The sequence below is a fragment of the Leptonychotes weddellii genome, chromosome 1 (genome assembly GCF_054177405.1).
Source record: "Leptonychotes weddellii isolate Sample4059 chromosome 1, ASM5417740v2, whole genome shotgun sequence".
NCBI classification, from domain to species: domain Eukaryota; kingdom Metazoa; phylum Chordata; class Mammalia; order Carnivora; family Phocidae; genus Leptonychotes; species Leptonychotes weddellii.
The window spans coordinates 20,789,364-20,815,468 of NC_138369.1; the positions used below are offsets into that span (position 1 = coordinate 20,789,364).

Genomic DNA, 26,105 nt, shown 5'->3' on the forward strand with positions numbered 1-26,105 from the left:
ACGTACCCGGCCTCATGCGGAGGTCAAAGCCAGAAACAAGACAAATGCTGTACCCGGCCTAGGAGTCTCTCCCCAACACCCTGCCCTCCAACTTATTTTATACCCAAATAACCTCTCTTGCAAATATAAAATATGGAAAAGTGTTCATTTCCTAAAAGGTTTATGCTTTTTGTTTCTCCATATTTTTGCTACCTACACCTGAGCTGAGGCACTTCTCTGAGAGCTCCGAGTGAACTCGGGGTGCGACAACTCCGAGGAACCAACGCCCCCAGTACCCAAGTGTCAGGGCGGAGAGCCTCAGGCCTGGCGGCCGGGGGCGATCGCCCCTGCAGCCTCGCCCCCGCTGAGCGCACCCGCCAGCACGCCCAACTTTGATTGGTCCGTTCTCCCGGCTCGCCGGTATCACTGTGTCCAATCGGCGCAACGCTTGTTGAGCGGCGGCGGCAACCGGCGTACACAGGGGTTACGCGTCCTGTGGAGAGCGCGAGAGGTCAGGCCATGAACCTGGGGTAAGCTGGGCCGGGAAGGGTGGTCTTTAGCGAAGACGGACGGGATAAAGCTGGGTTGGCCCTTGGAGCCCTTCGTGGAACACCTTCCCAGCTTGCGCCCGGCTCCCTGAGGCGGAGGGGGGCGAGGGGCCCGGGACGGCCTTTGCTGCAGCCGCTGTCGCTTTTCCACATCCTAACGGGGTAAATCTGCTCGGGACCTCATTTCCGCCCTCTCATTGACCTCAGGGTGGAAAGGGAGAAGAGGCGATAAGCGGGGAGGGCAGATGGAGAGATAAAGCTTAGCGGCTTCCCGGGAGAAATCCTGGCCCAGGCCCCCGTCCTTAGCGCCTCTGGCTTTGGCGTCTTTGTAGGCGTCATGTGTACGCCCAGATGAGTTTAACGCTCGTAATGCTAGGAACCGGGTGTTGAGGAATCGATGCACTGCTAGTGCCTGGTCCTTAATAGACCCTCGTTAAGTAGTGGTTGAATAAAAATGACTGTTGCAGGGTTTTCACCACTGGGAAGTTTGATATTTTAAGAAAAGTCAACAAATTCAGACTGTCGCACATCATTTAGCAAATTAATTTTGTGTCCTAGAATGTGGAGAGAGAAAAATAAGACATCTGCCCCAGAAGAAGTTTACGGTGCAATAATGCTGAACAGACGTACTTTTCGGGTTCATTCTTTTGTTTGTTCAGTTTCACCGACCTAAACGTGAACTGTTCTAACCCTGCCCCAGGGAAACCTTTAAAACCCATTTTTTCCAGTGCTTTACCTTGATAAGTTTAAGTTGGGGTATTTTGATGGCCTCTACTGAGCAACACTGCAAATTTCGTTGTTCCCTAATCAGATCTTTCCCAACCTGTCTCTTCCTTGTCTGGCCCGCTGGATTTAATTTTGTCTCTTGGACATCACTTATGTCCCTACTGATGTTTAATGACACACACCTTTTCCCCCCTCTCTTAGGAAACAGTGATTAAATGTGGACTGTTTTTGTTTTCAGTGGAGTTTTTATTAGGATCTTATGTTCAAGTTTCCTTGGCAGTGTCTCCTGTTACTTTGTGCTCTTCCATTGGACGTGGACAAATAAATTAGAGCAGCCAAAGTTTATTACAGATTTATTGTTGTGATAGTAACAAACTGTCGCTGTGCTCAAAAAGTTAACGATCCTGGTGGCAATGTAATAGTTCACTTTCAAATTAACGCTGTAGCATGCATAGAATGTGTTAGTCATGAGATAATTATGAGAGACTAGTAAATAGTTAAATACATTTTGCTCCTTTAACTTAGGTGGGGAGTTTTGGTAACAGCACTTTTTTTTCCAGTCTAGAGTTGTAAGAGTTAAATAATGCTGTGATGATTGGATTTATTGCTTATCAGTAAGAAAATGAAGTGTCATGTTAAAGATAACAAATTCTTTGCATTATTGGAAAGTTTCAGGAATTTTCTCCCTCTATTGTTTAGTTTTATCTCGGATTGGAAAACGTTTTTTATTAAAAGAATGGCTTACTGTTTACAAGATTCCTGTATAAATTCAAAAGAACATATTTACTTTCAAGATACAAATGAGCGGGGCGCCTGGGTGGCTCAGTCGTTAGGCGTCTGCCTTCGGCTCAGGTCATGATCCCAGGGTCCTGGGATCGAGCCCCGCATCGGGCTCCCTGCTCCGCGGGAAGCCTGCTTCTCCCTCTCCCACTCCCCCTGCTTGTATTCCCTCTCTCGCTGTGTCTCTCTCTGTCAAATAAATAAATAAATAAAATCTTTAAAAAAAATTAAAAAAAAAAAGATTCAAATGAGCGTTTCATTTCTATTTAAAATGTTGCTGCTTCTTAAAAATGACAACTTTCTTTTATTTTGCAGAGATGGTTTAAAGCTTGAAACTGAATTGTTGGATGGAAAAACCAAGTTAATATTGTCTCCATATGGTATGCTGTGTTACCAGAAATCTAAAATATTAACTTTTAAATTCCTACATAAAATTTATACGAGTTTAATATACTTTTTGCTTGTAATAGAGTAATATTTAAATGATATTTTACAAAAAGCGGTTTTTTGGCTAACTTTCTCAGATTTATTTTTAGCCAAGTAAAGTCAGATTACATCACTGCTTACCACTGTCAGTATTTATTCATAAAATTTAATGCTTCAGTATATTTCATGTTTAATATGTTGCCTAATGAATAATTTAGGTAAAATCTTTGTAATTATGTTCTGTGCATGTAAAGTGTGTTGTTCTAGAAAATTAAATTTGTAATAAGCCCACAGTTGCTAAAGTCATTTTTAGTATTAGTTTTAAAACTCCGTATATTTGGTAGTCCTCTTTTTCACATTATTTTCTTTTTCTCTGATCTGTTTATAGTTTTATCTTGGAAAATAAACAAATGAAATAGAAATACTTGCACTACACTGTAAAAGTTAGAACACTCAAACGGGGCCTAAAGTTAATGCATTGGGGGTTAATATTTATAGTATCTTCTTAAAACAATGCTAATTAAAATTTTCCTTTGTGACTGCCTTAGTATGTTTTTGTTTGATAGTTAAGTAATTATTGTTTTCTTTTGTAGAATGTAAATCAAAAAATTCTGTGAAGGTAAGCCAAATGACGTGACCTGGTTTTTGAATGTAAAATGTGGTTTTCTTTACAGTGGTTTGAAAATAATTCCTGTCAATATATTATAAGGGGTATGGGATAAAGATGAGAAGTTATTGTCTTGCTTTCAGGCTGGTCCTTTCACAGAAATAGGATCATAATTTTTCAGTTTAAAAAGTCATATAGAACCTCTTGTCTCTAGATCAGTGCTGTCCAATAAATCCTTTTGTGATGAGGGTAATGTTCTAAGATCAGTGTTTTCCAAGATGGTAGCCAGTCACTAGTCATGTGTAGTTATTGAGCACTTAAAATGTGGCTAGTGTGACTAAGGAAGTGAATTTTTCATTTTATTTAATTTTTAATGTAAATTTAGTAGTTACTATGCTGGACAGTGCAGTTCCTGAGATCTTTAAAAATATGTATTCACACTTTAAAATGAAAATATTTTTTTTTTCATACTCAAATTCCATTTTCCCACACCAAAACGGTGTATTTGATTCACCAAATTCGTATATGCATTTTGCTTTCTCCTTTAAGAAATCATATTTGAGCTTAATGATAATTTTCCTTTTAAATTATTTTTATCAGGAACCCAAAATGCCTTTACCACTTTAACAGCTTTCTGATATCCTACTTTTCTTGTTCTTTCTTTTTCCATTTTTAGATTACTATCAGCAGAAATTTCAACTCTCCCACAATTTACTGTAGCCCTCTTTTATCTTTGTAACAACTTAGTCTTTCTTTGTGTATCTTGAATAGAACTCAGTTTGGATGATGTGGCACCTTTCACCTCTGAGCTCTTGATGACTTTGCTGTTTTTTCCAGGTTTAATCAAGGTGAAGTTGCTTGAGTATCCAGCATAAATGGGTGACGATAATCAGAGTAATTCCACATGCTACTTATAAAAGTTATTTCTTTCTAAATATGGTATATAGCTATATACTTTGTGTGCTTTTTTTAGTCACAATACAAATTGTATATTTTTTCCTGGTCCTGCACTATTTTTTAAAAAAAAAATTTTTTTTTTTTAAGATTTTTGAATTTATTTTAGGGGGCGGTGAGGAGGGAGAGGAGACTCTTAGCAGTCTCCACACTGAGTGCGGAGCCCCACATGAGGCTCTCGGCTCAGTCTCACGACCCTGAGATCATGACCTGATCCGAAACCAAGAGTCGGATGCTTAACTGACTGTGCCACCCAGGCGCCCCAGGTCCTGCTCTATTAAAATATTGCAACTAATTATTATATTTGAATCACATTAACAAATACTGCACCCCTTTTTGAGATCCCTAGATAAAAAGCTGCTTGTCGTAGTTGATTTCCATATTCCCCTGGCCTCTGTTCTCTTTTACCTTTTTCCCCTTCTATTGATGTCTTTTTTTTTTTTTTAAAGATTTTATTTATTTATTTGAGACAGAATGAGAGAGACAGAGAGCACATGAGAGGGGGGAGGGTCAGAGGGAGAAGCAGGCTCCCTGCTGAGCAGGGAGCCCGATGCGGGACTCGATCCCGGGACTCCAGGATCATGACCTGAGCCGAAGGCAGTCGCTTAACCAACTGAGCCACCCAGACGCCCCTATTGATGTCTTTAATGGATTTGCTTTAATCACCACATTTGTGAAGACATTTCATTGTCTTTTTAACCAATTTAATATGGTGGTCTCCTTTCATGCCTATAACAAAATTACTAGTTTTGGACTTTTGATAGAATCATTACAAGATTCTACTAGCAGTCTAGAAATGTTTTATTCTAGGATTCTTTTTTCCGGAATAATGTGTCTCAGCCGATGTTGATCTTAAATTATTTACTGTCTTAGAGCAAATTGTTTGGTTTTATTCCTCTTGTTTTGGGGACTTCAGAATACTGATGATGGTAACTATGTGAGGTGATGGATATGTTAATTTGCTTGATTGTGGTGACTATTTCACAGTGTATGCATATGTCAAATCAAGTTGTACACCTTAAATATATACAATTTTTAATTGTCAATTATACCTTAATAAAGCTGGAAAAAAAATACTGGTGCAACTTAAGTCTCCCTTCTATATTGATTTTATTTTAAGGAGCTTCTCTTCCCATATTTATAGGGGTTGCTGAAATCCTCCTCATTTCTTTCTTTGCTCTTTACAGAAGACAAAAAAGCAAAAACAGTAGTGCTTGTCTTTTTTTGCTTAAATCTGTTTTTTAATCTCCCAGATCTCAGTTCTGCAGCTATGTGTTGGATTCTCGTTTCCATAAGTTATTGGTGAATTCTCTTTTCATGGTGCTTTTCTTTTTCTACTGGGAGAAGTTCCTGAGTGACTACAGCACCTACCTACAGTTCTGGTTTTCCCCTTCCTCACAGGTTGAATTACTGTCATGCTCATAGTGTGCTCTTTAGACACAACTGAACTCTCATCATCATCAAGTTTAACACATGTGTGGTCAGAGTACTTTCTTAATTTTTTCAAAATCCCTTCTGTATTTTTTTAAATCTGTGGTAAGGAGTATGAAGTAAAGATGGTTACCTATAAGGAGGAGAAATGAGAGAAATATTAATGATTCAGTGTCATGAATAATTTATAATTCCAAATTCTTATGCTTAAAATTGTCTCACAGGTTAGTTGAAATATAAAACGTTAAAAAAATATTTTTCACAGGAATTTCTACATGTGAGAATCAGAGTAGTGACACACTAAAGGGTGTATACAATATTAGTGTTAGGTAGCATATTTTATAATTTAAAATGTTATTTTCTCTGATTCTAGCCTTGGGATCCTGGCCCAGTATAAATGATAAACTCAGCCAATATTAAACAAATGCATTGGACTTTGTTTATATTATGAAAAATATTGGTAGAATTAAAACTAGTTAAAAGAGCAACTTGCTACTTAAAAATGTTTATGACATGAAGACTCTTCTTTGATCTATTAAAATTTACCTGATCCAGTAAACACTTGGGGAATTATTTGGGCTAGATTGCTTTTTATTATTAAGTAACCTGAATATAATTGAGTATTTATTTGGTAGTTCATGATTTTTTGCTGGCCCCATTCATTGTTTTTTTCCTGCCGTTTAGCTACAAAAAATAGGGGCCGCCTGGGTGGCTCAGTCAATTAAGCATCCCACCCTTGATTTTGGCTCAGGTCATGATCTAAGGGTTGTGAGATCAAGCCCTGCTTTGTGCTCCTAGCTGGGTGTGGAGCCTGCTTGGGATTCTCCCTCTCCTTCTGCCCCTCCCCCCCTGCCCCCAAAAAAGTAATCAGAATTGAGCTGAATGTATATGGACCTCATGCCAGGGCATTGTCCCCTCTCCCCTTCTTATTAAATATTTTTAGAAGATTTTTTTGGTATATTTTTTTCTTTTGTAAGTGGAATGTAGCAGGATAATTCTACTTAAATTAGAGCTCCAATTAGTAGGTTTCTATTTAACAAGGATTTATTAAAGCTGTAAAATTGTAGTGGGGTGCCGTTCTTGGCTGTATTTCTTCTATGACAGAGGAAAAAAATGAGTAAAACCTAGGCCTTGTTTTCTGGAAGTGATGATATCAGTCAGGTAAATAACTATACAATACAAGTAGACTATAATGTATGCCATGGTAGGATTATAAAAGGCAGAGAACACTGCAAAGAGCAGCTCTTTGTGGCTTGAGGAGACCAGGGAAAGCTTTGTAAAAGGAGGTGGCATTTAAATTAGAATTTAAAAGATGAGGCTGTTATTTATAGGTAAGGAGGTATGGGAGTGTATTCTAAGCTCAGAAAATAGTGGGCAAAACACCAAAATAGCATAATTTGCATTTGGGGAATAGTGTGTATCTTGGGGAAGTGTAGAACATTAAGCTTGGGCGGGGGGGTTACAGTCTTAGAGTTTAAATGTATACTCACAGAGTTTGAACTTCCTTGATTTGTGTGTAGGGAGCATTAAAGAATTTTTGAAAAGCAGAGTCCATACAGTATAATTTGTATTGTAGGAAAGGGCTTCGGACAGCTTGGTGAAGGACAGATGATAATGGGGAGACCGGTTATGGGCCAGTTACAGTTCAGGAAGAGTCTCAGGAGTTCCTGAACATGTTTAGTGGTTAGTGAAATGGAAAAAAGGAGACAGAAATGAAAGACTTCCAAGATATGTAATGGTATGCACTGCACTTAGCAGTTTGAGCAACTGATTAGAGATGTGAAATACTCAACTATCAGTGACCCAAAAAAGGCCAGTATGAGTCAAAGAAAGGTGACATCGTAGTTAGAGACAGGTGGTATGACTGAGCAGTATAAGCTACGTGCCATCTCCTGATAATTTGCTTAATCCACATACTGGCTTTCAAAAACTAGAGTGAACTGTCAGTATCTAAAAATAGGAAAATTTAATGTAGAATCTGGCATTTTTGGTTCTCTTGAAGTACTGGGTAATCTAGCAAGTAGACTCAGATTCCTGTTTGGCGGTTCTGAATGGTGGCTGCCTCCTTTAGATAGAAAAATGCTCTTCAGCTCATCCCAGTTCCTACCAAGCCTAATTTACAGTAGGTATTTGAGGTTGCCACCTCTCACTTAGAGAATTAGTTACATTAAAATAGCCTCAGGGGCACCTGGGTCGCAAAGTCCATTGAGCGTCTGGCTCTTGATTTTGGCTCGGGTTGTGACCTCAGGGTTGTGAGGTCAAGCCCTACATCAGGCTCTGCACTCATTGCGGAGTATGCTTGAGACTCCTTTTCTCCCTCCCCCTCAGTCCCTCCCTTCCCCCTCGAAAATAAATCTTTAAAAAACTTTTTAAAAATCGCCACAAGTTGGATGGGTAAAAAGGCATTTTACATTGTGGTATTGGCATTATCAAAAGCCTAAAGCCAGGAACAAATAGGATGTAGATGAGATGAAGAGGATAATAAACAGATCTTGTGGCTGATAGTACAGGTGTATTTTGAAAAGTAGGGTGAAATAGGATTGGTATTGGTCAAAGTATGGTTATATATTTTGTAAGTTACTGAAAGACAAGGGGAGTTGGGATATAAGCTGGGTGAAAGTCATGTGGTATCTACCTCACTCTCTGACAGCAAGTATCTTACTAATCTTTACCACTAGCACTTTTCCATATTGGTGAGCACATAAAAAGCAGTTAATTTTGATTGAACAACCATTGAATTAGTTTAATTGGGTTCGCTGAAATGTACAGTGGATTAAATAGGGGAAAGATACGAGATAGGCAGGCAGTAATCTAGTAGTGTGGTAATGAAAACCTAAATTTAGGCTTATCATCATGTAAATGGTGAGAAAAAGATATTTGGAAGGAAGAAATGACCAATACTTGTGCATAAGCTAAAGAAGACCGTGAAGGAGGATAAAGTTAAAGATGACTCCATGCTTACTGGTCTGAGAGATTAGAACAACAGTGCCACAGAAATGGGATATTTTGGAAGGGGGAACAAATATGGGAGAGAGAGATAATTCAGTTTTTAAAATAGTATAGTTGAGGATAATAAAAAATTTACTGAACACCTACTCTGTTCCACTCACTATTCTGTATTGGACAAAGTATACAAACATTTCTGCCCTAGGGAGTTTACATTGGAAAAGGGGTTGAACGGGCATACATTTAGCAAAATAAATATAGGGTGTTACAAGATGAAAAGTGCTATAGAGAAAAATAAAGGAGAGAAAGGGAAGAGGCACAGTTACTTCAGGGGCACAGCAGTCTTTGGAAAAGGGAGTGCTAGGTAGGTGGGAGTATGAGGGTAGAACAGGAAACCTGCTACAACCTCCCCCCACCCAAAAAAGGGAAGAGGAAACCTACAATTTTAAATAGGGTGGTCAGAGAAAACCTTACTGAGTCAGTGATGTTGGAGCAAAGATTTGAAGGAGGTGAGTGCATCATGTAGAATCTGAAGGAAGAATGTCCCAGTTAGAGGGATAGACTAGTGCTAAGGCCTAAAACTGGAGGTTTAGGAATAGCCAAGAAGCCCATGTGACTGGAGGCTAAGATAGAAAATGAGATCAGAGAGATCAGATGGGATAAAGTGTGAAGAGTGCACAGATCATTAGGTCTTTTTTGGTCATATTATGAAGCTCAGTTTTTCCTCCTAAGTAAGATAGGAAACCATTAGAAGCTTTTGAAGAAAGTGACATGATCTGACTTAACCTATTAAGGTACTCACTGTGGCTGCTATGTTGAGAACAGACTGGGGAGCAAGGGCAGAAGGAAGAAATCCGAAGGCTTTTCAGTAATTCAGGCAAGAGCTAATGTCTTGGAGTAGAGGATGGTAAGAGAGTTGTTCAGGAGTGGTCAGATTTAGAATATATTTTGAAGATGGAGCAAAACAAGGTTTGATGACAAGTGTGGCATATGGGACAATAGTCGATAATGCCAAAATTTTTGTCATGGGTAGCTGAGATGGGAAAAACTGGAGGAGGTTATTTAGGGGCATGTGGGATATCAAGAGTTTGGTTTTGGGCATGCTGTTTTAAATGGCTATTAATAACCCAGTGGAAGTGTTTGGATAGGCCAATGGAACCTCAAGTTAGGGGAGGAGAGGTCCATCCTGGAGACAAGTTTGGGAGTCATCAGCATATGGATAATACTTAGAACCACAAGGGTAGATGAAATTAGCAAGTGAATGAGCTAAGTTAGAGCTAAGAGATCCTGGGACTAAGCAACTTTAAGAGGTCTGGGGGAAAGGGAGCCAGTGAAGACTGAAAAGGAACAGCAAGAACCAGAATTGTGCAGTCCTCAGGAAATAGAGAAAGTGATTCAAAATGGGAGGAATAATCAACTGTGTCACATGCTGCTAATAAGTTTGGGAAGATGATCTAAGGATCAGTCACTGAATTTGCCTCGTAAAAAGTTATTAAAATGACCTTGATGAGCAGTTTTGGTGGAGTGTGGGTGAGAGCTTGGCTGGAATGGGATTGTGGGAGATGAGAAAGTGGGATCATGTATTTTTAAAGACGGTAAAGATGTGATCTAGCAGGAAAGAAACAGTTGATTCAGGAGAAAGCAAAGAATTGCTAGGCAGAGATCCCTGAGAAAGAAAGGGTTATGGGGATATCTGCAAATAACAGGAGTGTAAGCAGTTTGTATGAGTACTGATGCTTGTACAGATTTAGTGGTAGAAACTTGGAAGTTTTTTTCTGAATGCTTCTCTGTAAGATTTTCAGTGCAATAGTGATCAAGATCTTCAGCTGACAATAAGTATGAAAGAGAAAGTGTTAGTTTTGGGAAAGAGGAGAGAGTTGAAATTGTTAAAAGAGTGAGAGAGTAAATGAATTTGCAAAATGTCTAACTGCTGAGTAGCATGAAGGGCCCATTTGTTTTGGGTTATGTATTTAAGGTGAAACTAGATATTGTGGCTTTGTGTTTTTCTTCCTGAGTGCAGGCACGGAGTAGGTGAAGAGTTAGATTTTACCAGTCTGGGGATTTGCAAAGCGTATATGTCAGAGCAGAGCAGTTGAGAATAGAAGATGGTGGTGGTTTTTGGTTAATCATGGAATTTAAGATTGGTAAAGGAGGACAAGAGGAAGGTGGTAGGATAAATAGATTATAGATCCCAGCTGAGTTAAAGAATTATCAGAATTGGGATATGCAAGGAAGTGAGCTGGGGAAAATTGGGTGTTGGTTATTGTGCCATACTTGAAACAGATTATGGAGGGATTGTAGTTAGGAGTAGTTACAAGGTTAGTATAAGCTATCACTATGAGAATGAGTAGCTGAGGTAGCATGGAGGACAAGAATATAGGAACGGAGTTCAAGGAAATGAGAGGCCAGGGAGTTGGAAGAATGATCTATGTGGATATGAAAGTACTAATAAGATAGGATTATGTGGGGTGCCTGGGTGGCTCAGTTGGTTAAGCGACTGCCTTCGGCTCAGGTCATGATCTCAGGGTCCTGGGATCGAGCCCTGCATCGGGCTTCCTGCTCTGCGGGAAGACTGCTTCTCCCTCTCCCACTGCCCCTGCTTGTGTTCCATCTCTCGCTGTCTGTCTCTCTGTCAAATAAAAAAAAAAAGGAGTTATGTTAGAAGGATGTTGACCCACAAGTTAAGTTATTCAAGAAATAACTAATCTATATTACTAACTCACAGGTCTGTAGATACCTATAAAGAAAAGAGGTGGTCTGAGTGATATAATCATGACAGATTCAAAGCTGGAGTAGAATGGAGATGTCCTGTAACAACTAAAATAAAAGTTCTGTATTGATTATGTTGAAATAAAATAATTTCCAGTTGTTGTTGAAGCTTTCAATGAAGATTTGCAAAGGTTATATGTTAGTGTCTCATGGATATAGTGTCTTAACAGCAAAATGGAAAAAAATTTAGAGGCCTGACATCACAGATTATATAAAGATAATTGTTGATTTTTCCTGGGCTGTTATAAAGAATAAATTTTTGGTGTTTTAACAGATGGGAAATAAGACCAAGATTGCAAAATGTCCTTTAAGAACAAAACAAACTGGATACATTCTAAAATCAACACAAAATACTTGTATCAGGAGTGGAAAACTTTTGCAAAAGAAGAGAATGGGTTCAGAAACTTCACTGGCAAAAGGTGAAAAAAATAGTATGACTTTTTCACCCACTAAGGATTTATGCAAGCAGTATGTAGATAAAGACTGTCTTTATGTCCAGAAAGAGATTTCACCTGCAACCCCCAATATACAGAAGACTAGAAACACCATAAGTACATCTGTAGTAGCTAAACAGAAGCTTTGCAAAAAACCCATCACAGCTGAAAATATGAAGAGCAGTTTGGTGTGTCTAACACAAGACCAACTACAACAGATTTTGATGACTGTGAACCAAGGAAATAAATCCATTTCCCTGATTGAAAATGGAAAGGAGGAAACAAGTAAGGTTTTTCTGAAGTTTTAATTTTTAATATTAATTTTACCAGTATGTGTTTTAGAATTTTTCATTCTACATAACTGTGCCTCTGAAATTCTAATTTACCATGTAACAATCTTTTAAAATATTCTTTTAGAGAACATTCTTGTGCAAAATTACTTTCAATAAAAGCTATAATATGCCGTATTTTAAGGTTAATGCTCAGAATATTACAGTCATGGTACCATAGCCTTAAGAAACCCAGTTCTGTGGACTCTAAAGATCTTAGTACAAAAAGATGTTGTACTTATTCCAAAATGTAGAAAGCTTTACTTACATTAAAAATAATTATATAAAATGTTGTAAAAAATCACTATAATATTTCTAGTGAAATTGAAGGAACCTTTGAACATTTGACTTGAGTTGCTGAAAAGGATTATTTTCCTGGCCCCTCCATTGTACTTGTCCTGACCCTTAATCCATGCTAAGGATTGGCAGCACTATCTTTTTACCCAATATAAAATACAGACTTGGGGCGCGCTTGGGTGGCTCAGTTGTCAAGCATCTGCCTTCGGCTCAAGTCATGATCCCAGGGTCCTGGGATCGAGCCCCGCGTTGGGCTCCCTGCTCTGCGGGGGGTCTGCTTCTCCCTCTCCCACTCCTCCTGCTTGTATTCCCTCTCTCGCGCTCTCTCTCTCTCTTTCTATCAAATAAATAAAATCTTTAACAAAAACAATACAGACTTGGAAGGAGTAGAAGAATGTTACAGGTCTTCTGTTTCATTAGGGCATTGTATTATGTTTTTAAAAGTCTTCTGATTTCTTTAGCTTTGAGCTAAGGAATTAATGAGTAGAAATGTCATTAAAATTTTGTTAGGCTATAACGAAATAAATAAAAATAACATTAACAGTCACCAGGAAGAGGCCCCACAACTGATTTGGGGACCAGGTAGCTTCTATACATTCCCAAAGTCTTCAAGGTGGAGTAATTTATCTTGTCTTGGTCTAGATTATTCTTTGTAAAATGAGGGAGCTGGGTCTTTAAAGCTAGAATTGTAGCCTAGAGAACAAAAAATAAAAACTTACTACGTATAATGAGAGAGAATATCAATATCAACAAAGTTGAAGGCAGAATTTGTCTGATCATATTAAATACACTTTCTCCTCATTGGGAAAACTAGCACATTAAGAAGACTTAGAACAATTTCTGAGCCAAGCATAGGAGCCTGTATAAAACATTTGGAATAGATCCAACGGAGGCGTAGAGACAGTGGTCCATAATAAGTTTTCATTGATTTTCCAGCTAAATGAGAAAAATAAGGACAAGGTAATGAGTTTTTCATAAACCTATTTGCATTCTTTAAGTTGTGATTGGTGTTTTATATTATTTGTAAAAATACTGTCAGCAAGAGTAAATGGAAGTTTTTTTGTTGTTGTTTGTTTTCATATTAGACACGAGGTTACATAGCAATGGCCGTATCTCTGGACCATTTAACCTCTGGGCTCAGTTTCCTTTTTTGACAAAAGGGAATCATAATACCCACTGAAGGACTGTTGTGAGAGGTGAATACTTTGGTAATGTGTAAGGCAGTGTTTTTAAAGTGTGTAGCAGTATGCCAAAATAAGGTATTGTAATACATGCAATTTTAGTGTTCATTTTAAAACACGCATTTTTACCTCCTAGGTCAGGGCAGTCTACGTTTAAACAGTATTTCCAATCAGCCAGAGGATGAGAACGTTATGGGAGTATTCCAAAAAACTGAGGCTCTTTCATCTGTCCTGGATGAAAATAAATCCGTTTTAAATAAAAATCAAGAGACATCTAAGCAGTATGAGCAGAAAATTGCCATGTATGTAACTCATATCTGTTATTGTGGAGTCATCTTGTGAAAATGGTTTTGCTTTTCCTTGACTTTTCATGTGAAATATTTACTCTGAAGACTGAGAGCTATTTAAGTTTATTACTTAATATTTATGGAGTAGCTTGTATAGAAACATACAAGATTTCTGTTATTTTTTGTGTTGTTTTAGAGAGAATGTATGGAAACCAGCTGACATATTCAGTACTCTGGGGGAAAGAGAACGTGACAGAAGTTTGTTGGAAGCAAAAAAAGCCCAGTGGAAGAAAGAGCTTGGTAGGTAATTATTACACCTTTTATTATAGTTTTGTTGCCTTAAGAATATATATTGAGGTTGAACTATATCTTTCAGTATGATACCATAAAAAGTCTTGTTTTATAACATTTGTCATCTATGAGACTGACGCGCTACCTACTGCGCTAACGAGGCACCTATAACATTTGTCATCTAGACTAGTTTGCTGCAATATGTAGAAAGCTTTGTGGTTTTATATTCCTTTAGGTTGTGTCTTTTTGTCTGGTAGTCTCTTAGTGTGTACAGGAAGACCGGAGGTGAGCAATAAGCATTAATGTCATCAGTATCATTCTGGAGGTCAAAGATTCCTAAACTTTTCTCATTTCCTGAGAATTCATTTTCATATTTTTCCATTATAGAAATCCTATGGATTTAAAGATGGTTTTATTTAAAAATAGAGTTCATTCTTTAAAATAAAACATTCTGATCAAGAATCATTAATATGGTATCAGTAAGTATATTCCATACTAAAACAAACTTACTGCTTTTTATCAGCCTATAGACCTTATAATAAAAATTTATCATTTCTGTTAAGGTCTTAAAATATTGATAGTAACTGGGGCACCTGGGTGGCTCAGTTGGTTGAGCGACTGCCTTCGGCTCAGGTCATGATCCTGGAGTCCCGGGATCAAGTCCCACATCGGGCTCCCTGCTCAGCAAGGAGTCTCCTTCTCCCTCTGACCCTCCTTTCTCTCATGCTCTCTGTCTCTCATTCTCTCTCTCAAATAAATAAAATCTTAAAAAAAAAAAAATTAAAAAAAAATATTGATAGTAACTAAGGAACTCTTCTTCTTGGACTAGACTAATGGTCTAGGTGTCAGAATTTGGAAAATATGTGAAGTAGCAGTTGTACTTAAGAATAGCTGTACTAGGGGCGCCTGGGTGGCTCAGTCGTTAAGTGTCTGCCTTCGGCTCAGGTCATGATCCCAGGGTCCTGGAATCGAGCCCCACGTTGGGCTCCCTGCTCGGCGGGAAGCCTGCTTCTCCCTCTCCCACTCCCCCCTGCTTGTGTTCCCTCTCTCGCTGTCAATCTCTCTGTCAAATAAATAAATAAAATCTTTAAAAAAAAAAAAAAAAGAATAACTGTACTAAAAGCATAAAGATAGGCTTCACCCTCCACTCAACTAGCAAGTCCTCTGAGGCAGTCATAACGCTGCTGAAACAGGTGATAGAAAAAAAGAGATAAGCAGAAGAAATTGGGAATGAATAGATGTTGGAAGTAAAGGTAACAAAAGTTTGAAGAAATTAAATGTATGGTAGCAGTATCTGAAGGTTTGGAGATTTGATGTGTGTATATCATACTTTCAGTTTTAAATATTTTCTTTCAATTCAAATTTTCCTTATCAAACTGTAATACCAAACTTCTGAAGTTGGTTGGAACTACTTGGAAATGACTGAAGTGTTTTATGCTGTATTATCTAAAAAGTTTGCTTTCTTTTATTTGATCCTGTTAAAAGAAAAGCACATCTCTCTTTGTTGAAGTCATGCTTTCATTAATATTCTTGAAATTTAAGTTTATACATCTCTAAATTTTTAAGAACTGTTGATGATTGGGGGCCTAGTTTTTATATCAGTTTGTTAGACACAAGATTTTGTTTTTTTACTCTTCAGCAGTTATGAATAATAGTGGCTGACATTTATTACATATCTACTTTGTGCTAGGCCTTGTACTGAAATAGACACTATTCTTATTTTACAGAAGAAGAAACTGAGTTTTAGGAAGGTGAACAGCAATTTGCCCACAGTTACATAGATAGGAAGTGGTTGAACTTGTATTTGATTCTAGGGTTCTCTGAATCCAGAGGTTTATCTTTTCAGTTTCTTTTTTTTTTTTTTTTAAAGATTTTATTTATTTGACAGAGAGAGACACAGTGAGAGAGGAAACACAAGCAGGGGGAGTGGGAGAGGGAGAAGCAGGCTTCCCGCGGAGCAGGGAGCCCGATGCGGGGCTCGATCCCAGGACCCTGGGATCATGACCTGAGCCGAAGGCAGACGCTTAACGACTGAGCCACCCAGGCGCCCCATCTTTTCAGTTTCTTATTATAACTGAATGAACGTTACAGGACAGTAGAACCTCATAATAATTTGCATAATATAAAATATGTTGTTCTGAAAAATTTGATTTTTATTGCTAATTATAATAAACATTTTATATCCATTTGTGCCATACTTAAGTTTGGTTCTGGTTAAATGTTTTATTCCTTATCTCTTAAAATTCTTCTCTGTCTTGTGAGTTAATCTCCCTAAAAAACAATTTTGATTAGATCTACGTTGGAGTCTGCACTCTTTAAGGTCATGATTTGTTTACATGATTTTTTTTTTACAGTTTTTGTACATTTTTTTAAAAAGGACATTATTTGCAGATGAACAGGTTGCTTTAAAGAAGAAAGAAAAAGAAGCTTCTGAAAAACGGAACGATCTGTGGAAAAAATTTGAAAGTGATAAAATAGTATGGGAAAAATTTCAAATTCTTGACCAATCTAAGGTAAGAGTATCAAAATGAAGCATTTATGGAATATAAGACATCTTTTTTTTTTTTTTAAAGATTTTATTTATTTATTCAAGACACAGAGAGAGAGAGCATGAGCAGGGGGAGAGGCAGAGGGAGAGGGAGAAGCAGGCTCCCTGCTGAGCCAGGAGCCAGACGTGGGGCTCGATCCCAGGACCCTGGGATCATGACCTGAGCCGAAGGCAGATGCCTAGCCATCTGAGCCACCCAGGCGCCCCTGGAATATAAGACATCTTAATTTTACTTTTTAAAATGCTAAGCCGTGTTCATATCATAAAGCTTTTTAAAAATTATTTTTCATATGTTACTGTAAAACAATGTTATTTTGAATTTAATTATGACCTCATCTGGTCTCTCTTTGGCATTCTGTAAATTATCTTACTATGTATGTGAGTGTAGAGGCCTGAGGCACCTCGTTTAGGCTCTTGTAAAAGAGCTCTGCAATTTTTTAGATGACCACGAAACTCTACCACTGACATTGTGGTATCTGCCACAAGGTTATATTGAACATAAGTTATTACTTATCAAGCATAAGTACACACCAGGTGTCCCTTAGGTAGTGTTTTAGTGACCTTTAAATTTTGCCTGTGTTTAATATTATACAGAGAAAAAGTACCCGTGTTTTCTCTTTGTTTTTAGACTTGTGCTAGCTCTTCCAGCATTCTCTCACAGTCTCCCATTCAGATAACAATGGTCCAGGCTGATGGGCACCCACTACCTAGAGCTAGTCAGATTTTAGAGGTAAGTCATAAGTGTCATTACTTTGAATATATAAGCCCTTTAGTACTTGATCTTTATATTACCTATTTTCCTTGAAAGAGTGGACTTAACTACCAGTTAATTTTTACTGAGTGAACTATGCTCAAATTTAAAAAAGTTATGAACTGTCTCTTTTTTATATATATAGTAATTATTCCTTCCTAGTGAACATTTACATTTTAACAAATGTACTGTGAAAATAATGTAGTAACCTAAAGGGATGATTCTGATGGGAGACATTTTCAGCACTGATAGATTTCTTATAGAAATTTCCAGGTTAGATTTTTTGCATGGCTTTCATGGCTGTTTGTTCTGCTCTATATAGGGCTGACTTGCCTATATGAAAGAGTTTTATAGTTGTTAATAATTTTACATTAACAAAAGGAATGAAATCTGAATTGTACTTTTCCACATTCCTGAAAGCACTTTGACTATTGAAAGGCAATAAATTAGCCTTGATAGAAGACATTTTGCAAACATCTATAGTTATGGATGATAATTTTTTTAAGTGGGGGAGGGGCAGAAGGAGAGGGAGAGAGAATCTTAAACAGGCTTCCTGCCCAGTGTGGAGCCCGACGCAGGGCTTGATCTCACCACCCTGAGATCATGACCCAAGCCAAAATTAAGAGTTGGACACTTAACTGACTGAGCCATCCAGGCACCCCTGGATGATAATTTTAAGTGTAAAGTTTAAAAATTGATGCATGCAGATACTGCTAAAAACTACAACTAAAACTATTCATGAAATTGGTAAGAATCAGTTGTTAGCTTATTTACATTTCAATATTAGGATTGAAGAATATTTAATACTAAAAATTTTAAAGTATTTCCAGTTAGCAAAAAAAATTTAGGTTGAAATGTTAGTATATCATTTATATTGCTTAATTTGCGCCATCTGTGAGTAATTCATACTATGATTGTTAATGCAAATAAATAGCCATTTGAGGTGACTTTTAGGTGTTTTTACATTTTGTATATATTTTTAAATGCTAGCATACATCTTTTTTTATAATCCAAAAAAACCAATAAAATTATATTTTGCAGTAGAGATGGGAGTTGGGGATGGGAGAAGGACTAGAAAGTAAAACACACACTATAAGGCTGGACAACCAATGGTTAAAGAGTATGATTATCTACTCATTCTCAGAGTATTTAAATGCAGTTTTTATGCATTTATGTATGCATGTGTTAAGATATTGGAGAGATGCTATTGAGGGGAAATGAATTTAACCGTATAACTAAAAAACCCTCCTTCTTAAATGTCTAAAAACAGTTGGTTTCAGAGATCCAAGCCATAGCCAGAACTATTTATATTATTTGAATATCAGGTTAACCTTTTCATGTAATTAAGAGGAGCAGAAATTTAGTTGGAGGCAGAGTCACCAAGGCCAATTTTGTTAAAACACAAGGTAATGCATATAAAGTGCTTAGAACAGTGACTGACAAATAGCAAGTGTTCAATGAAGGTTTACTCTATTTGTAACGTACAAAGCATATCCATCTGGGGCTGTGAGACTGTTTAGGGTCAGTCATCTCACCAGCTTCCCTTCCTCTCTTTTCTTGATTCTCAATCTAACCCCTCCTCCCCCAGTGGAATGGCCCTGTATTCTCATCCCTGTATTGTTCAGCCCATACATTCTTTTTTACTATGTAATTTTCAACTACTTTTGTGTTTAAGTTTCTTATTGCTACCACCATACCATAGTTCTGCATTTGGCCAATAAAAAATTCTATTTTTATTCCTTTTTAACCTTTTTTTTTTTAATTGTGGCAAAATACACAAAACATAGAATTTACCATTTTAATAATTTTTAAATGTGCAGTATAGAGGGATTAAGTACATTCACATTGTCAGGCAGCCATCACCACTATCCACCTCCAGAATTTTTTCATCTTTGCAAACTGAAACTGTATCCATTAAACACTCCCCATTTTTCCCTCCCCCTAACTGCTGGCAGTCATTCTAATTTGTCCATGAATTTGACTATTGTAGATACCTTTAAGTGGAATCATGTAATATTTGCCCTTTTGTGTCTGACAAAGTTCACTTACATTGTTTTCAAGGTTCATCCATGTTGTAGCATGTATCAGAATCTCATTCCTTTTTAAAGCTAAATAGTATTTCATTAAATATATAACAATGACATTTTGTTTATCCATCCAAATGTTGATGGACATTTGAGTTGTTACCCCTTTTTGGCTATTGTGGAATAATGCTGCTATGAACATTGGTGTACAAATAATCTCTTTGAGGTTTTGTTCTCAATACTTTGGGTATATACCCATAAGTGGAATTGTTGGATCCTATGGTATTTTATATTTAAACTTTTTGTTAAATTTTTACCACTTTTTAAGAAGAGAGTGGGGGCGCCTTGGTGTCTCAGTCGGTTAAGCGGCTGCCTCAAGGTCCCAAGGTCCTGGGATCGAGCCCCGCATCCGGCTCCCTGCTCAGTGGGAAGCCTGCTTCTCCTCCTCCCACTCCCCCTGCTTGTGTTCCCTCTCTCGCTGTGTCTCTTGCTGTCAAATAAATAAAATCTTTAAAAAAAAATTAAAAAAGAGAGTGTTTGTTTTTGAGAAAGACAGACACACCCAAGCCGGTGGGGTATGAGGGGCAGTGTGGAGAGTGGAGGAGCAGAGGGAGAGGGAGAGAGAATCTTAAGCAGGCTCCACACCCATTGTAGAGCCCCATGCAGGGCTTGATCTCGTGACCCTGAGATCATGACCTTAGCCGAAATCAAGAGTTGGATGCTTAACTGACTGAGCCACCCAGGCACCCCAGATGTTTACCAATTTTCATTTGGCAATTTTATGTTTAACTACTATACTGTTTTCCATAGTTGCTACACTATTGTACATTTCCATCAGCAGTGCACACGGGTTCTGATTTCTCCACATTCTCACCAACTTTTTTTTTTAAATAATAGCTGACTTCTAATAAGTGTAAAGTAGTAGCTCTTTGTAGTGTTGATTTACATTTCCTTTAATGATTTGTAATGTTGAACATTTTTTCATGGCTTATTGGCTATCTGTATCTTTGGAGAAATATCTGTAAGTTTTTTTGCCCATTTTTGAATTGGGTTGGTTTTTTTTTTTTATTGTTGAGTTGTAGGCATTCTTTATAAATTCTGCATACCTGATCAGATACATTGTTTGCAAATATTCTGTACTATCTTCATGTTACCTTTTCACTTGCTTGATTGAGCCCTTTGATGCACAAAAGTTTTTAATTTCGATGAAGTCCATTTTATGTTTTTTTTTCCTTTGTTGCCTGTGCTTTTGGTGTCCTAAGAAATCATTGCCAAATCCGATAGGGAGCTTTTCTACTATGTTTTCTTCTAAAGTTTTTAGTTTCAGCTCTTAGTTGAGGTCTATGATCCATTTGGAGTTAATTTTTCTATGTAATATAAGATACGGGTCCAGTTTTATTCTTTTCCACATTTTGCATTGATATCCAGTTTTCTCAGCACCATTTGTTTGAAAAGATTGTTCTTTCCTAATTGAATAGTCTTTTTTTTTTTTATTTTTTAAAGATTTTATTTATTTATTCATGAGAGACAGAGAGAGAGAGAGGCAGAGGGAGAAGCAGGCTCCCAAGGAGCAGAGAGCCCGATGCGGGACTCGATCCCAGGACCCTGGGATCATGACCTGAGCTGAAGGCAGACGCTTAACCATCTGAGCCACCCAGGCGCCCTCTAATTGAATAGTCTTGGCACACTTGTCAAAAATCATTTGACTGTTTATGTGAGTGTTTAATTCTGGGCCCTCCATTCTGGTCCCTTGTTCTGTATGTCTCTTTATGTCATTGTCTCACTGTTTTAATTCTCATACCTTTGTAGTAGGTTTTGAAAGCATGCATTCTCCAGTTTTCGTTCTTTTTCAAGATTGTTGTAGCCATTCAGGGTTTCTTGAGATACCATGGGAATCTTAGGGTGGATTTTTTTGTTTCTATAAAATACATCAAGTTTTTCATAGGGGTTGCGTTGAATCTGTAGATCGCTCTAGGTAATCTTGACAGTACTAAGTCTTTTGATTCATGAACACAGAATATCCATTTATTTGTGACTTCTTTAATTTCCTTTAGCAGTGTTTTGTAGTTTTTTTTTTTTTTTTTTTAAGACTTTATTTATTTGACAGAGACACAGCGAGAGAGGGAACACAAGCAGGGGAGTGGGAGAGGGAGAAGCAGGCTTTCCCGCTGAGCAGGGAGCCTGATGTGGGGCTCGAACCCAGGACCCTGGGATCATGACCTGAGCTGAAGGCAGACGCTTAATGACTGAGCCACCCAGGCGCCCCTGTTTTGTAGTTTTCAATGTACACATCTTTTGCCTACTTATTACTAGGTATTTTATTCTTTTAGGCGCCTTTTTTTTTTTAAGATTTTATTTATTTATTTAACAGAGAGCGAGAGAGGGAACACACAAGCAGGGCTAGTGTGAGAGGGAGAAGCAGGCTGCCTGCTGTGCAGGGAGCCCGATGTGAGGCTCGATCCCAGGACCCTGGGGTCATGACCTGAGCCGAAGGCAGACGCTTAATGGCTGAGCCACCCAGGTGCCCCTTTTTTGGTGCTATTATACATGTAATTATTTTCTTAATTTCCTTTTCCCAGATTGTTCATCGTTAGCATATAGAAATGCGACTGGTTTTTCTGTGTTTGTTTTGTATCCTGCAACTTTGCCGAATTTGTTTATTCTAACATTTTATTTTTTGTTGGCATCTTGAGGGTGATAATTGAGTGGCACATGAATTTGTTGTGGATCCTTCTGATACTATATTGTTTTCTTAAGGAGTAGATACTTAAAATACTGGTCTGCATTAATAAGACATTCATATGTATGCATAATCATAACTGGATAATGTATCATTTCTTCTTTTGACTTTGACTTAAAAATATTATGTAATATTTCTGGCATGCAAGAAGATATAAAGGATAATACAAAACACATTTCTACCCATGTCCTGTCCCAGGAACAGCCCATTATAACATAGTTTAGAGTTTATGAATTTTTATGGATTTCTATCAGTAATGGGACAAGATTTTTTTTTTTTTCCTTAAGATTTTATTTACTCATTTGAGAGAGAGAGAGCACAAGCAGGGGGAACGGCAGAGGGAGAGGGAGAAGCAGGCTCTCCACTGAGCAGGGAACCTGATGCCGGGCTCGATCCCAGGACTCTGGGATCATGACCTGAGCCGAAGGCAGACGCCTAACCAACTGAGCCACCCAGGCACCTAGGACAAGAGTTTTTAAAAATATAGGTTACAACCCGGTAGAATGAAAATGGAATACATAGAACCTTTATATCCCTTCTGTTATCAGTTTACTTTAGAATCCTGAGAATAATGTTTGTGGATTATGAGGCTCTTCCCACAGCAGAACTGGGATGTGACTAAGTTGTAATCTAGTCCCAATTCATTGATGGCCTTATTTCAGAACAAAGAAATACTATAGCCTGACCAAAATGAGCCAGTACCGGCCAGAGCCTTTGCCTCTCTACACAGGCAGTCTTGGAATCAAGGGAACTCTATCTCAGTTCTCCAAAATTGAACTCCCTAGAAAGAGACCTCCCTTATTCAAAACTAGGTGGGTCTCTTTGCCTTGCCAAAAAACGTTTAATAATTAACCAGAATAAGGAAATGGAATTGTTTAAAGGCTTGTTAGGCTCCAAGAAGTATACTAGGCACTTCACAGACTTGTGCATCCAGTTTTAGAATAAGAGGCCAAATTTACTAACACTTAAACAGGTGTGCAGGAGAGCACTAAGAGTAACTTGCACATCCTAACTACCCATAACAGTAGACCTAGATAGATCTTTGCTCAAGGAGGGATAAATAGGGGGGAAAAATGGAGACTATGAAAATATTCACACTAGGGGCTAGGCTCAGCTTCTTCCTTTCCCACTCCCCCTGCCTGTGTTCCCTCTCTCGCTGTGTCTCTCTCTGTCAAATAAATAAATAAAATCTAAAAAGAAAAAGAAAAAAAATATTCACACTAGAATGGGGGATATTCCTTCTAAGTACTCAGGAAAATCTCAAATAAGAAATATGCCTTATTTTTGTGAAATAGGACATTTTTAAAGAAAACATTGACTTAGTTTTTATTTATTCTTACCTTATTCCACAAAGGACTCGAAGTGATTCAAGACATCCTTATACAAGAATAGGCCCAAGATGAGAGTAGTAGAAAACTAAGAATACAGTAGAAGGAAAGAAAAAAGAAGTAAATCACAGGAAGAAGAAATCAGTGTGAGGACACTCCCATGAATATAGATGGAATTTTGTTTTTAAAGATTTTATTTGAGAGAGAACACAGGTGGGCTGAGGGGCAGAGGAAGAGGGAGGGGGACAAGCAGACTACCCACAGAGCACAGAGCCTGACTCGGTGCTCAATTCCAGGACCATAAGATCTTGACCAGAGCCGAAGTCAGACACTTAACTGACTGAGCCACCCAGGTGCCCCAAATATAGATAGAATTTAAAAAAGAAATGAAAAGTCTGACATAGAAGATTACAAATAGCTTATAAAGATACAACCTTGAATGATAGGTTTTTTTGAAGAAGAAAACAGCAAATAGATAAGTATTAATAACAGGTATCAGAGAAAAAACTTCCTAGACTAGAAAAAAAAATTAAGCTAAATAAATAAAAGAGGCTGATTTGAAGATACATCCTGATAACTGTTAAAATTTCAAGAACAAGTATAGACTTCTTCAAGCATTTAAAAATAAGACAGGGAACAAAAATCAAGTTAACCTTAGATTTCTCCTCTGTAGATAATAGAACACTGGGGCAAAGAATTTAATGCCTAAACAACATGTTCACGTGTAAAAGGAGCATAAAGTTATGTTCAGACCTACAAGAATTTATAAAATATTCCTCCCAAGGATCTTTCCCTGATTTTTTTTTTTTAAGAAGTTTTTAAAGATTATTTCTGGTTCAGAAAAGTGAATCAGAATTAAAATACAATAAGGAATTTGTGGTTTAAAAAAAGGGGGAATATATAGCTGACACAGAGTCTCTAAGACTTTGTGAAATAAGACAAATTGCAAAAAAGTACATATAATGTAACCATTTCTGTGTTTAAAGGAGAACTGGAAGACCTATCAACAAATATGAATACATAAAAGAAAGCAGATTGTTGGCATTGTTTAAGTCTGGTGAAGAGTAATGGAAGCAAAGGGGAACTTTCCGCATTTGTTTTTTATGCTTTTGTTTGTTTTGTGCTTTATGCTTTTGTGTTGATGTGTTGCATGATCTCTCTATAAAGACAGAGTTAATTATGATTCTGAAACCCAGATAAAGGTTAAAGAGTGTAGAAAGCAGGGATAACCACTAGCTTAATTATAAATAGATTATCTACTAATGTAATCTGTACAACAGAAAACAAAAAGGTCAAAAATCTTTTATTTAAAAGCAGAGGTAGGAGAGCCCCACAGACCTGCTGCTTAAAAGAGATACACTTGAAATAAAATTACACATTATTAAAAAATAGATTATATAAGCCCATCAAAATTAAGAAAAAAAAACAAAATTGCTAGTAATTTTAGAAACATTACTTTGGGAGAGAAAGCTGTTAACTTATTTATTTTAATGTAGGCTCCATGCCCAGAGTGGAGCCCAGCACGGGACTTGAACTCAAGGACCCGGGATTAAGACCTGAGCTGAAATCAAGAGTTGGATGCTTAGCCGACTGAGTCACCCAGGCACCTCCATAATAAATTATTTTTTATAAAAAGTAGAGTCAATAACCAAGAATAATATTTTTGTGATTCATGAGCCAAAAATAAATAGAAATTGAGGCACATTTTTACTAGAGTGTTTCAGAGTATTTGGACAATAATAGTATCAGTAATTCTATTTTCTACAAATACACCTCTCAAATTTTCAATGTCAATAGAGCATTTACAAAATTTGCTATAATGTTACAAGAAAAACATAACCAAAAATTAAAGTCAAGCAGAAAATATTGACAAATAAGCTTTTACAAACTTAAAAATACTAAGATCCCATGATCTCAAGATACTGAACCTTGGTTGTAAACTGCTAGTACCTCCCATTAAGGTCAGTTCCTAAGATACTGGAAAAATGAGGGAAGGATACTTTCTTGGTTTGTTGGATTGGTAGGTAGCCTGTGGTAGAAGTTAACCCAGTATCTCTGTGGGAGACAAAAATAGAAGATGAATTGTTGGAATCCTGTTCTTGTTAACATGCTTACACCCCATCCCCTAATGTCATTGTCTTAAAAAGTGCCTCACCCTACATTTACCGTAAGTCAGATCTCTGTTCTAGCTGTCCTCTAGAATAAAATTCTCGGCCAGTCCTTGCTTAAATGTTACTTCTTTGCAGGAACTTGGAAAAGCAGGTGGAGGCTACTCTGTCCCTTCCTGTTCATGCTCACTTGTCTGGTGAATTACAATTACAGTCTAGGGAGTGTTCCCAAAAAAGAAGCTCTGAAAGTAAGGGAAAGTGTTACAAATGAGAACATGGAACAGAGACAACCATGCAGAAAATTTAGGTGTGAAACGTACAATAAAGTGTAAAATACAATAGATGAGAAATAGTGGGAATGATAGAGCTAGGGAGTGAATAAATAATTGGAAAGCCATATTTAGAAAATATCTTGAAAAAGGAAAGGACAAATAGGGAAAAAAATTTTAAGGCAGTATGAGAATGAAAATAGAAATGCTGACATTCCCTCCAAACAAGAGGGAAATTTGGAGAAGAGAGGAAATATTTGAAAAAGTAATTGAGATCAGTTTGTTAACTGACCTCAGATTTAAAGGGCTAGAGAGCACCCCAAAAAGAGAATAAGGAAAACCTCACTACACA

At 37.5% G+C, this 26,105-nt stretch overlaps 1 protein-coding gene across 1 annotated transcript in view; it reads left to right on the forward strand.

The window, feature by feature from the left end:
• Nucleotides 1-420: 420 nt before the first annotated feature.
• CCDC66 (coiled-coil domain containing 66) overlaps nt 421-26,105 on the forward strand; it is a 53,603-nt gene continuing 27,918 nt past the window's right edge. Inside the window, exons 1-8 of the mRNA XM_081805756.1 lie at nt 421-509; nt 2,349-2,413; nt 3,053-3,078; nt 11,441-11,885; nt 13,544-13,709; nt 13,891-13,994; nt 16,377-16,498; nt 17,162-17,263. Coding sequence (XP_081661882.1) covers nt 499-509; nt 2,349-2,413; nt 3,053-3,078; nt 11,441-11,885; nt 13,544-13,709; nt 13,891-13,994; nt 16,377-16,498; nt 17,162-17,263 — 1,041 coding nt within the window. The 5' untranslated portion in view covers nt 421-498. The remainder of the gene's footprint in view (nt 510-2,348; nt 2,414-3,052; nt 3,079-11,440; nt 11,886-13,543; nt 13,710-13,890; nt 13,995-16,376; nt 16,499-17,161; nt 17,264-26,105) is intronic.